Source organism: Falco biarmicus, chromosome 1, assembly GCF_023638135.1.
Source record: "Falco biarmicus isolate bFalBia1 chromosome 1, bFalBia1.pri, whole genome shotgun sequence".
In the NCBI taxonomy this organism is placed as follows: Eukaryota; Metazoa; Chordata; class Aves; order Falconiformes; family Falconidae; genus Falco; species Falco biarmicus.
Genome location: NC_079288.1, coordinates 6,743,688 through 6,757,291, shown reverse-complemented (window position 1 = coordinate 6,757,291; position 13,604 = coordinate 6,743,688). Strand labels below are relative to the sequence as shown.

Below are 13,604 nucleotides of genomic sequence, written 5' to 3'. Positions count from 1 at the left end.
CCTGTATCCTGCCCATGTATTCCCTCATCATGGGAGGGAAGATATTAATGAACACAATCTGACCTACCCGCAAACACTTCGGTTTGCAGTACACCAATTGGTTTCTTGAAGTAAAATTTTAAACAGAACATCTGGGGTGCTTTTTAGCTAGTGAACGGAAGCTGAGTAAGTAGTACCTTTCCAGGAACAACTAACACATGGGGGGGGGGGGGGAAGAATAGGTCATTAAAACCTGCACAACTTTCGTGTTTTGCAGAGTACATGGTTTAACCTACTTTCTTCCCCCCTCTCAGTGTATTCTTTTGTTTACTGAAATGTCTCATCATATTTATTGCCCACACACAGAGGCTAGAGGGCAGGTCAATTTAAAGGACTACGAAGTTTAGTATTGTTTGCAGATGAAAATGATGCTGATGGTAAAATGATGAAAATCTGTAGGTCACGTAGTTCAGCATAAAGTGCATAAGCTATAGGAACACAAAAATAAGATGAAAAAACAAATACATGTGTAGTGCAGCTTGGCAATTTCTCTCCAGATCCAGGCTATACATGCCTGTGGTGTCCCAAAAATCAGAAGAACAGTGCCCCCGTGTAAAGTCCACACACTGTCTTGATCCAGGGTCTCCAGGACACAAGGTGACAATACTGAAACATCGTCCACAAGGAACAGATTTCCTCCCCTCCCCTCCCTACCCATTGACAGGGCAACCACACAGCTGGGGCTGTACAGTCATGAGACACAGGGCATGGATTCTCAGCTTCTAGAAATTAGTTAATCAAAAGGCTGAACTAATAAATACTGTAGCTTATTGGGAGGTTAGTTCACTGTAACTGCTCATCTATAATACAAATTTTGAAGACTCCCTCCAAAACCACTGGGATCTGAACCAGATGACCTCCAGAGGTCTTTTCAATCTAAATTACTCTAAGCCTCAGCATATACTTGAAGTGCCATCCTGATAAAAAAAACCCACCCAAACCAAAAAGCCTAACCAATTAATGCACTAGAATTCTCAGTGCTCAAAATCTGATCAGAAGTTTTTCTATGTTTTGAGATTTCTCAGCTATCCAAAGAAATAGTTTTAATATTACTGACAATTTAAAAATAGACTTACATTGATTTAATTGCTCCCTACTCAGCACAATTCTTACCAAAGTTATGCTGAAGGGCAGATGACAAAGGACTATATCTACTACCCTGCTCTTCAATAAAAGTTGCAGTCAATATTTAATCATCTTTAACCTTTCACTACTGACAGCTCACCTTGCTGCCCCTGAATTTCACAAGTATTTTCATTACGACCAACTGTTCAAGGAAGACATCATAAACACTGACCACTTCAGCACTGCTGCAATTAAATACATTGCTCAATTACCATTAGCTGAGGGGATTAAAGATAAACTCAGAACGTGGAAGAATTACCTTATTTAGTTAACAGCATTCCACAGTTCACGTGTTAGCTCATTTTAGGTCACAACACGTGCAAACTGACTACAATGAACTTTTGAGGACACTCCAGCATGAACATGGAAGTCATTCCCTCCGAATGCACATGACAATTACGCAACGTCTTTCCGTCTTGAAAAAATACTCAGATCTGTTTCCTCGTATGGCACATGACAAGTTCTACAACTGCAGAAAGTGTTACAGGTTTTTCTGTGTCTTAAACCTCAGCATTCAGTGAAAGACAACCAACATCCTGTCACCAGTTTCTATTCCTACCCTTACAAATACGACCACTCCCAACGCACACAAGCCTGGTATTTTCTTTGTCACAAACAAAAGCGTGTATACCATGTTGTGGTTATTGTTACCTGCACGTTTTCCTTAACCAGGTTGAAAGCATCTCCTTTATACCTTCCTTTCTCTCTCAGTCCTTCCTTTTTGTGTCAATGCTTTAACTCCCCCAGGACAGGTTTTAGTAATTCTTTTGCTGTCAGACCAGGCTCAGGGCTACAGCCCTCACTGCTCAGCCTGCGGATCCAATCAGGTTTGGCACAAGCAGCTCCTCCCTTTGGGAATGTGCCACCAACTGTGTATATATAGAACTTTCTGTGTCCCACATAATCTCCATTTATTAAGGTAACGGACATCTCTAGAATCTCCTTGATTCAGTACAGAAGTCCTAAACATACTTCCATGTAACTACCTTTTACCTTTAATTATTTGCGGTGACCTTGTCATCCAAGTAAAAACACCATTCCCACTGGTGAGCTTGACACTTCTTTAACCACATACAAGATGATGTTGCTGGCAGATACAATAGTACGTAAAGATGTTCAATCCAGCCCTTTACACCAAGTTGTTAATGCTTAGCATAAAGCTTTAGAAATACTATTTGCTTGAACACATACCTAAAGTCTGATCTCAAGACACTGTGCCTGGTACCCATGGTTACCCACAGTTGTAACTAGACAACTTCCATTTGGCCTTCTCTTGCCGTTTCCCTATACAGGGACTTTTGCAGGGGATAAATATATCCAAATGAACCTGACAAAGTACATTCCCAATGCCAGCGACAGGCTCACTGTTCTGTCACATTGTATCAGTGCAGAACACTGAGAAACTTCCATGGCCCAATTATGCTTCATTAAACTAAGCCTATGTTCTGTGTGTCAGGGAAAGAGATATTGAACCATCTTAGCCTTGTGTTTACCAAAGGATAAAGAGAATCACTTCCTTAAAAAGAAAAAAAAGTTTTATTTTGGAAATCTGTTTCGAGTAGTGCCACAGGTGTTAGGCAACTCTCAAGCAGATGCTAAAGTTCTGCTTTGTCTCAGTTTCCCAACCGAGTAATAAAAGTAGAACAGCCTTCAGCAGAGCCTTTCTAAAGCCAGTGCCACAGTTATGAAGTGCACCCCATTAACTATGCAGAAAACTCAAGAAAGACCCTTTACTTCCTGCTCAGGGGGTTTGCTCTCAAAGAGTCACTAGCAGCAGTGCATCATCTCTTTGCAGCAAAGGCAAAAAAAGCACCAACAGGTATGTATAGAAGACAGGACTGCCTTTATACAGGGAATTTTCTATTAAACAGAACAGTAAAAGCTACAGCTGAGTAGCAAAACTCCTTTCTAAGTCTATAGAGCAAAGGTCTGAAGACTTTTTGATTAGACCATTGAATCCAGCCTTGTGGCTGTGTAATTACTTCCTGCATCTGGTCCTTTACAGCCAGAGAAAGATGAAAACAAGACTTTGCATAGTTAGATTCCAGAACTCCAAAATCAGGAACTCCAGCATACGCTTTATTGCTCATCTGTTACAAGCATTACAAGGGAGGAAGATCAGCACAAGATCAAAATACACTGCAAGCAGGGAAAAGACAAGGGACCAGAGGATGTTAACTACGCAGGGGACCACAACATGGATGAAAGAACACGTTCAGGCTGCACTCATACATTCTGTTCTGACTGAACAGTTTACCCTCTTCACTACCTGCGACAAACGCTCAGCTGCACTCCACCTCCCAGTCTGCCAACTCAACTGCTCCGGTTATCACACCCTAATCCACTGAAAATCAAACCAGTTAGCTCAAGCACAGACTTACCAGGAGAGGAAGCTTAAGGGGGCATAGTCCACTTACACCCATTAGCCCATCTCCCACTCTACAGAGAGCAGCCAGAAAAGAGAGAGGCTGATTTAACAGAAGGGTGAGGAAGGCTAAATACTCTCCCCAGAGCTGCACCCAGCCCTGCTGTTTCTGCAGCTGCAGACACCTTGTTGCTACGGCATGCTGGTGCCCCGGAGCTGCAATGCAGAGCCCTGTCGGTGGCAGGCTGAGCTCCAAGGAACACTCCCCACACTCATCACAATGCTCACTGCGGGTGTGGGATTCAGTTCTCTGGTTCACATCACTGGTGTAACTTCCCATGGCTTTAAGCAGTTTAAGTAGGTCTTGGTCCGTTTTGCCTGAAACCCTTTAGTTGAAATTGCTGTGAGTTGCTGAGTCAGCAAGCTTGCGGGGCAACCATCTCCTGCAAAGAGGTAGCCACAGGCACGGAGGGCTGAAAGAGGACAGTGAAGTCAAGAGCTGGAAGAAAAAGACACCCAAGTCCAAAATACTAATCTGTGAATTAAAGACTAAGGGGGGGGTGGAGGGAAGCAAATTCTGAAGACAGGCAGAAAAGAAAAAAATTACTAGAAATAGAGATTGCAGAAAATGCAGTCGAGTCACATCTTAAACACAACACCTGTCAAAGTAATCACTGCCAACACCTTACAGCTTAAAAAGAAACCACCTTTCTAACATTCTGTTCATTATTTGATCAACTGATAGAAAAACAATTGCCATTTCAGTAGGTACCAAAGACGGATCACTTGCAAAGACAATGGTGAAGTTGATTCAGAAGGAAGTGTCCCTTCCTAGAAAAACTTCAAAGTCAGAAAGGTTTCTGAAACAAGTATTGTGAGAGAAATATTTAAGCCAATAAACTTGATAACTAAATACTTGAAGTAGGTTGGACATTTGCCAAAATATTGCATTAAAAGAAAAAAAATGTCGTTACTACACAGACCTAAAGCACTAGAATTTGATGGGACAAAGGGAAGCAGGAAATCCCAACGGGGGTGGGGAAGAAGGGCACCGTTATCGGACAGTCCCTTCCAGTCCCCAGGGATTTCAATCCCTGAGTCTTAAACACACACCAGACACCAGCATTAAAATGCTGACCTCCTGAGACAGTCTTTGACTAAGCGAGGTACATCAGGGACTTTGTACTTTGCAACAACGGGTCTCTCTAATTGTGCTCAAAAATGTCTTTACAGATGAAGATAAGGAATATCTACGTTAGCTTCCTGAGGTTAGTCACACAGTTGTCAAAAAGGCTCCCAGCCTTCTACAACCAACCATACTGCTGGTAGCTATTCTTTGCCCTTAGTTCCCAGCCCAGACCTAAGCTTTTGCAGCCCACAAACCCATTACCCACCAACTCTCCATGCCCTATCTTTAATACCCTGTTGTATTTTAGCAGCTGCACGCTGGTGGCCTGAGAATTGTGTGTACCTCTAGTAACATCTACGCACATCTGTAACCTAAAGACAGAGACCAAACCGTATGTAGACAAAAGCAGAAATATCCTAACTTAAAGGTGTTTGGTTTTAGAAGCTATGTAATATGGATTTTTCTTCATCATTCTGATTTCCTTAAGTATTTTGAGTGGTCAGAAACAGCTGAACACAGGGAGAGAGGTGAAACATTAAAAATGAAAAAAAAAATGTTGAGACTAGAGAAACAAAGAAAGTGGTAAACATGCTGGAAGGAAGGAGTACAGAAGACATGAGACCTGATTTTAGGAGCACAGAGGTATGAGTATACCATATTGCATTACAACTTAATTCTTTATGAAGAAAGGACATAGTCACCTCAGTAGTAATAAAGCCCAAGAAAACACCTCTCCCTACACCAAAGAGTGAGTTTAAGATGTAAAAGCATTTAATAAATTGGAATCAAACCAGCAGAGGCTGTTGTCCATTTTGGAGCAAAACCTACGTAAAAAGATATTCAGAACATTTCATTAGCATTTCATTGAATTAATGGTGCCCAATACATTTAGTTATCTTGAACTCTGCAAAACAGGATTCAGTAAGAACCTGTGCCATTTCTATTGTGGTGATACCCATAGGTTCTAACTAAAATAAACCAAAACTTTGCAAGCACACAGTACTCTGAAGTACGTCCAGTTCAAAAGGATGTAAAACTTAAGTGGGCAGCATTAAGCCTTATCAATTCTCATCTTAAATTTTGATTTTCCAACAGACACAGCACTCTAAGGCAACTGTTCAGTAACAAACATGATCCTAAGTAAATACATGAGTACTTTTTATTGAAGAGCTGCAGAAGTCTTGTCACACAGCATGCAAGAGCTACGTGTTGGTTGTGGGTCCAAGCCACTTTCAGCTGTTGTCAGTACAACATACTCATCTTATGATTGCTAAGGAAGTATTAAAGGTAACCAAATCCAACATCTGTATTTGCTTTCCCTTTCCCCACAGGTGGTTTTTTGAGCTAGGAAGACTCAGTATTGCATTTCCCACTTTGTTAATGGTCATCTAAAACAAGCTATCTGACCTTTCAAACAAAGGTAAAGGTATCAGAGTAAGCAGAAGAACTGTGCTCAATACTGGGACTTCAGATAAATCAGAATTACTCAGAGAACCCAGTCATTTCCTCACTAAAGTATACTAGTTAGGCAGTAAGCATCCCTGCATGGGAAATACAGCCTGCTCCTAAAAACCAAAGTGTTGCAAGTCCCTTTATGCTTCAGAACCAACTTCAAAAGTACGGCTCTTATTTATTTAATTTAACAAAGTCAAACTTGTCCCATCTTCATTGGAAAATACTGTTTTGAACAGCTATCAATAAGTATGGCAGGGACTTCCTTTAATCATGTATCTCAATAGGCAGCCAGTTTTTGAAGGTATTTGTTCCTTCAACAGTACAAGTAAAACCAACACAGAAAACTGCTGGAAAGAGTACTGAGATTGCAATTTCATTTCTATTTCTTTGAAGTTTGTTAGCGGGCTTTGAAGAATTGCCTTTGAAATATGAAAAAGCAAATTCCTGATTTGTTTTTTTTTAAAAAAAAAAACAACAACAAAACAACAACTCTGAATAACTGACAAACCTATAAAACTGACAAACATGTCATCAAACTTACATGGAGAAATACAGATGTGAATGAGAAAAATCACATAGCCAAATGAAGTCTGGTTATAACATTAGCAATACAAACATCCGAGCATCAGTGAATAACCCAAAGTATCCAGTAATCTTCCCAACTGCTTTTCAGAACACAAAGTTTTCCATAGATCTACATTTTTACAGATACTCTGAATTTGTCTTGGCATAACAACCTACCTCTGTATGTCTTGAATGAAGTGCATTGTATTCTTTCTTGAGTTCTGCCTCCCTCTCCTCAAGTCTGCTAACTGGAAGAAGAAAAATTTTAAAAAAAGAATTAAAATTAAATTCAGTGCTCTAGTAAATGAGACTGACTTCCCTAGGACCAGGCAACCAGATCAGAGATGAGAGTATTCTCGGTAGTGAATAGCAAGTCGGTTCTTCTGTTTTTAAACTCTTACCACTTGAGCTTCCCAAGTAAACCACCAGCAGCATAATCTTACAATTTGCAGTCCTCTTAAACAGCCCAAATACTGCTAGTATGCCGATTGCTAGTCCAATGAGGGAAGGAGTGCGTTACGTTCAAGGAGCCCTTACTACCCACACTAATCCAGATTGTCCCACATGTCCACACAGAAACCATGGGAAGAGTCAGAAGCCACGTCACATTGCTAGACTGAATCTTGGGTGAGAGCTATGACTTCCAGTTAAGGCTCTGCACTGGTTTCCTAGAACATAACCACACCATTTCCAGAGGTGTTTTAACTAGAGCAAACATAAACAAGGTATTCTTTAAAACAGCTTCGAGTCATATATTGTGGTACAAAAATTAAAAATTCTGCTGGCATTCACTCATATTCCACTGAGATTCAGGGAAAGAAAACATTTGAATATTTCTGTAGGTATTCCAAGAAATTAAAATACAGGGCACAGATTTAGTAGAACTTCATTCAGACAGTGAGTTTGTATTAAGAGGAGAAGATCTGGAACAAACCACAATATACCTGTGCAATTAATTTGCACGAACTACTAAGACAATTTAGAACTTTCTTCACCAACTTATTTTTTCCCCATTCCAACAAAGTATTTTTTGCTGCTTAGATGCAAATTTTTTTTCTAGTTATTTTTGAGGACAATATTTGTGTGACATAAAGCATGTGTTTCAAGTTCTGTAACTGAGCTCTTACTCCACTTGCCCTGTTTAAATACCCCTATGAAATTTCAAATTTGTAGTTCCCCGTCTCCAGAGACTCATTGCCAAACACATTATCCAAAACAAATGCCAGCATCTTCTCTGCCCTTTGCACATTTTCATATTGCTAACCGGGCCTTCAGAAAATTAATTATCAATATACCATTTCTTTTTGCTCCATATATCTGTATTTTGGCATAGTATTTTATTGTAAGTATGTCTCAAACAAAAAAATATATCTTTGCCAGAGTCAAATGCTGGAACCAAAATACGTAATAGTCTACTCACTCCAATCTGTGTAAACATTCTTAGCTCCTAATCTAATCTTGTTCTTATTAGAACATTAAGTTCCTTGACACAACCTCTTCCATTCCACCTGCAAGTATCTGACCAAAGGTACTACATCAAATCGTATTTATACCAACACAAGATTGAACACTTTCATTTCTGCACTGGTACCGACGTGAACAAAACCTCTTTGGGTCAAAGAGCAGCAAGCAATGTACAAGCGTTTACAGCACAAGAAAAATAATGTATTTTTGAGATGCAATGCAGGACAAATATCTAACTAATGGAATATTTTAGGTTTTTGATTTTAGCTAACAGATGTTTTAAGCCTTCCCACACATTTAAATCATAGAATGGTTTGGGCTGGAAGGAACCTTAAAGATCACCCAGTTGCACCCCTCACCACGGGCAGGGCCCCCTCCCACCAGCCCAGGGTGCCCCCAGCCCCGTCCAGCCTGGCCTTGAGCCCTGCCAGGGATGGGGCACCCACAGCTGCTCCGGGCAGCCCGTGCCAGCGCCTCAGCACCCTCACAGGGAAGGATTTCTTTCCAATATCTAATCTAAATCTACTCTCTTTAAAGGGAGGTAATATGGAAGCTTGTTATACATGCCTACAGAAACAAGCATCAGAATTTTTAGTCACAAAGCTTGACATGACAAACAAAATTTTATCCACTTAGACTGACAGTCATTCCAGTCAGAAGTAATTACATTTTACAACAGCGGACCATCAGAGACATCCCAGCAGTGACCAGTCAGCAGGTCCAAGGCAGAGCTCCCCAGCTTTAGCTGCGCACCCCACATCCCACAGTGGCTGGGCAGCTCACGTGTGAATCCACCAGCTCCGGGCTTTGCACCGCACTTCTCAGCATCCCTCCCTTTGCCGCAGTCCAAGGGCCTGGTAACCTTTCTGCTGTACTAAACCTGCTTTAGGACAGACAAATAGCCTGGAAATCAGCAAGTGCTAAGTGCATGACTAATTGGCTTCATATTCGGTGAAACCATCTGCCTCTCCTAACAAGAGTGCCCAAGCACCTGGCAAGAGGTGGGCAGCCCTGCCACAGCTCCGTGCCCACACTGTTGCCCTGCAAAACGCTGCTGCTTCACGCTGGGTCCATGTGGCATCACCAGGAACTTGCAAAGAAACCACGGTGATGTGCCCCAACATCGTTCGGTATGCTTGTGTCTAGACACCGCAGCCAGTGCTGGCTCCTAGACATTAATTTTATCTGGTGGATTCTGGGAGAGGTGCTTGCCACACTGCATTGAATCAAGATTAATGCCACATTAGGTGTTAGAAACACCCTTCTTCGCAGCTGTCCATAACCTTCATGAGATCCACCAAAGCGTTTCCCACCATTAGGATTTAACAATTGACATTCCATAACAAAGCACACCATTTTCACCTTTTATGGCCCAATTTTAAGTAGTTCCCCAAATCAAGTCATAGAAGACAAACGTAGATACGGGTACTGCTTAGTCAAGGAGCGTATCTCCATTAAATCTGGTAACTATTTTTGTTACATACATTAGTTTAAAAAAAATGAAAGCCCTGGAAGACAATGTAATTGACATTCAGCATTTTCTTCTGGAAGTCACTTCCAGCTGTGTAACACATGACAGTCCTACAGCCGGAAGTTTCAGGTCATAAGCAGATGTACACTTAAGCTGATACACCCTCAACAGACGCCACGTTAACAGTCCTCAAAACAGGCTTTTCCAATACCAGTAGGATGATACGCAACATCAGAAATCTATGTACCCCAAACATGCCTCCCATCAAAGATAAGATCTCAACAAAACCACCAACAGAGGAGGCTTCTCTTTTCCAACTAAGCACTGTGGAAAAGATCAGATATTCCCTGAGGATCAGAGGTCACCATGGATCTGAACACAGCAGATAAACGAACCTAGTTAAGAACAACCAGAACAAGACCACCAGATTCTTTCCCCCAAACCTTGGAGAAACTTATTAAAACACTACTAAAGGTTCTCTCCCATCAGTAGTAACAGAAAACTAAAAACTGGCACCCAGAAGTACAGTTAAAACCAAACAGTCACCAGTTCCACTGTACTCCACCAGCACACAGAAGAGTGGAAGTCTGGCACCTCCCCAGGAACACCCTCCCAGGAGGAACGGAGCTGGGCACTGGCACTGCCTGACACATGCTGGGCTCACAAAGTAGCAACCAGACACAGTTCCCATCAATTTCACTTCAGTAACAATACAAAAAGCTCAGGCTAAGACTTTTTTTCCAACTAACATGTCTAATTCTTAATGGGTAAATGGTAAAATCAGTGTGATGACATACATCCTAAAAGCAAAATATCCATTGTCTCTGTTTTAATCGTCTTTATGAAGCCATTGTATCCTCATTACATCACAGAAGATACTACACCGCAAGGTGACATTGTGTAAGGTATTACATGCGCAGAATACAATACACATGAAAAGGTTTCACTACTCACAGCTATAAGTCTATGTAGAAAAATTTTAAAGATCTCCAGGCATGGTAAATTGAAGCATAAAACGCAAATATTCTAGCGTTTCTAAGCTGATAGGAAAGCATCCCACTGGAACAACACGGCAAATGCATGCCCAAGATCTACCTGCAACATTCTCCAGCACTGTCAATATTCTAAAACTTTCAATGACCTGAAGTACCAATCCCAACCACAGTTCTCTCTCCAATCAAACCAATCAAGCCTAAAAATGGGAGATTAAATATTACAGCAAACTAGAAAGAAGCCTCTGGAATTTCTGCCTCCTGACAGCGTTATGAATAATTAGGCAGCACAGCTGCCCACCCTGCCTGTTCAAAAATCAGAGCTTACCTCCCAAGTCTGATGGCTTTTACCAAGTTTGGAACACCCTCCATCTGTATGTTGTCCTCTGCCTCAAAATGCTGAAAAGCCTGAGGGGGAGAAAGAGAAACAGACCTGCTAGCATGCCAAATCAACCAGTACGATGCCTTCAAGAGGAATTACAAGTTCCTGCTACACAAGCCAAGACAGAGATCCAGCTCATTAATGAGCATTTTCTAGCACTAAGACTATCTGCAGGCTCCATCCAGCTCCATTCTTAAAAGCAGGACCCATACCAAAGTTAAGACATAGATCAAGAGTAATCAATCCCATGATCCAGTAGGACCTTATGATGTATTAAGTACTTGCTACACAGCACACACATCAGCCACAGACTGAAACAGGGACTGAAGCTATCAAACAAGTATTTAACCTGAAAGTGGCAAGACCTGGCAATAAGCAGGACAGAAAACTGATTTGTAAAACAAGAAATAAATTCAACTCCTTGACAAGACCGATGTCTTCAAGTAGCTCTTACTACTGTGAACTACAGGTCTAATTATCAGTTTAAAGAGTAGAGCACCTTAAAGGAAGATAATTCAGCTGTCAAGAATGCTCTGTTGATAGCAAATATCAACACATACAGCTTATCCCTGACACTTCTGGACTGTTCAGGTATCCACTGTGTCTCAGACCCACAAAATCACTGTAATTTATCACCAAAAACCTGACGAAGCTTAAGAAATAAAGCCTCCTTAACCGTTCTGCTACAACCATACAATATAAAGACAACCATATGCCAGGGGATCCCTCACATAGGTTGAAATTCAAAATTAACAATGATACAGACAATAGCTACCCAAAATTAAGTTATATATCATGTGGACCTAGTACCAACTTCTTATCCTGTCTCTGGCCAAAACGGTGTTTCACTGAGAAAAGTTTTGATTGATTGACTGTTTTGGGATGCTTCGCTTACATTTCGCTATTGAAGCAAGTCACTTTTTGAGAAAATCCAACACAAAGTCAGCACGAACAGAGAAATTACAGCAGACTGGATTTGTTTTTCAAGCCCAGTAACAAGTGACAACTCGGGAACATTAAACAGTAAAACACATTTAAAGTAGTTTTCTTCATTACTGCAACATTTACAGCAACAGAATTATTGTAACAAACTCCAGCACCTAAACCACTAGCACAATACTGCCTTAATGTAAAAAGGTACATGAGCAGTTAATTATATGCCAGTGGATTTCAACCTCCTCTCATTGCTTTTGTTCAGGTATATTAATAGCCAAGTTTAAAGCAGGCCGATCACTGCTCTAATTTTCCACTCCACTTTATTTGAGCCTCCAGCCTTGCAGCAGGACACGGTGCCATCTCCCACGCTGCCTGCACCCTCTGCCCCATCTAGCGGAGCCTGGTCCCCACAGCACAAGCCCAGCACAGCAGGGACTCTTGCAACTTCATAGCATCGGGCAGCCATGAAAGTAGCTGAGAAAAGCTTTAGTTGGAAACAAAGCCTTCCTTTCCCGTACACTTTGATGCTCACATTTCTCTTTATAGAAAGACTCCTCACACTTAGTGAATGATACGCAGGGAAGGGCAGTGGGAGAACCTGCTTTGTGAACAAACCAATGTAGATGAGAAACAGCTGCACTGAGGAAAAAGAGTGGCAAACAGTAAGCTCCAAATTTGTTAATCAAGAAATACAAGAAGTCAAGCTGTTCCCTTTTTGCTGGAAATCAGATTAGTTCTGCTGTTCTCAGTCTTTGAAAAGCAGGAACAATCCAGATGCCCGCTGAACAAACCTTAACGTTTCAACTTCTTTCAAGGATCTATTGAAAAGCTTTCTTGTATTCCCTAGCATAAACACTCCAGTTGAGCCATGCCTAGAAATAGCATCACTGCCAAGATATATTTCATACCAGTTCAGTTATTCACATCATCATGCACGCAGATATGCAACTCAAGTCAAATCTCAAAACAACGTTAAGCTCCACAGCTCAAAGTTCATATTAAGAGTCTCCCTGCTCACTAGACAGGTCTGTGTTAAATTGCTGCTGCAGCTCTATGCAGGTCTATCTCAGTACTGGATGCCGTCAGATCATATACACATCAAGAAGCTGCCTACCTGGGTGTACATGACAGTAATGCTGCTATTTGGAGAGCTCAGGTAAAAATAAAATATCAAATCACATCTGAAGAAGATTCACAAAAGAATCCAGTCTTGCATTTTCCCTTCAAGCTAGTGAAAGCAACAGTTCTGGTTAGCTTCCAAGGAAATCAAATCTGCATGTTTTTAGGTCAGCTGCCAAAATGTTTGTCTCATACCCCAAATAAAACCCAAAGCAAGCAATAGCAATTGCTGTACAATGTCACCTGACACAGGAAACACAATCATCCCAACAGCTGTATCACAACATTTACAGCTCAGAAGAGCAAGAGTTGTTTGTTTACTGGGGGATTATTTTTGTTTGTCTGGGTGGTTTTTTTTTTTTTTACATATCTAGTTTTCCCCAAATATAATCTAACTTGAGCATAAATTGCAAAGCTAAGGTTTGACAAACTGAGGTACAAAAATATATCTGTGCCTTGGTTGTCCTCTCAAATGCAGTATGTTACCCTGGTTGCACTTTAGCACTAGGCAAATCCAGAAAAGGAACCAAACCTTTCAACTCCCACAGCCTACCACCTCCATC

General features: G+C 41.2%; 1 protein-coding gene across 3 annotated transcripts in view; it reads right to left on the bottom strand.

Annotated features, from left to right (window-relative positions):
- Nucleotides 1-13,604, bottom strand: part of SPAG9 (sperm associated antigen 9) — a 65,895-nt gene that overhangs the window by 40,566 nt on the left and 11,725 nt on the right. For 2 of the 3 annotated variants that reach the window (XM_056329714.1, XM_056329719.1), the window contains exon 3: nucleotides 6,855-6,925. In XM_056329714.1, the coding sequence (XP_056185689.1) occupies nucleotides 6,855-6,925 (71 nt within the window). Of the gene's footprint in view, nucleotides 1-6,854; nucleotides 6,926-10,932; nucleotides 10,977-13,604 lie in introns of those variants that run through there. The other variant, XM_056329728.1, reaches the window with a different exon arrangement.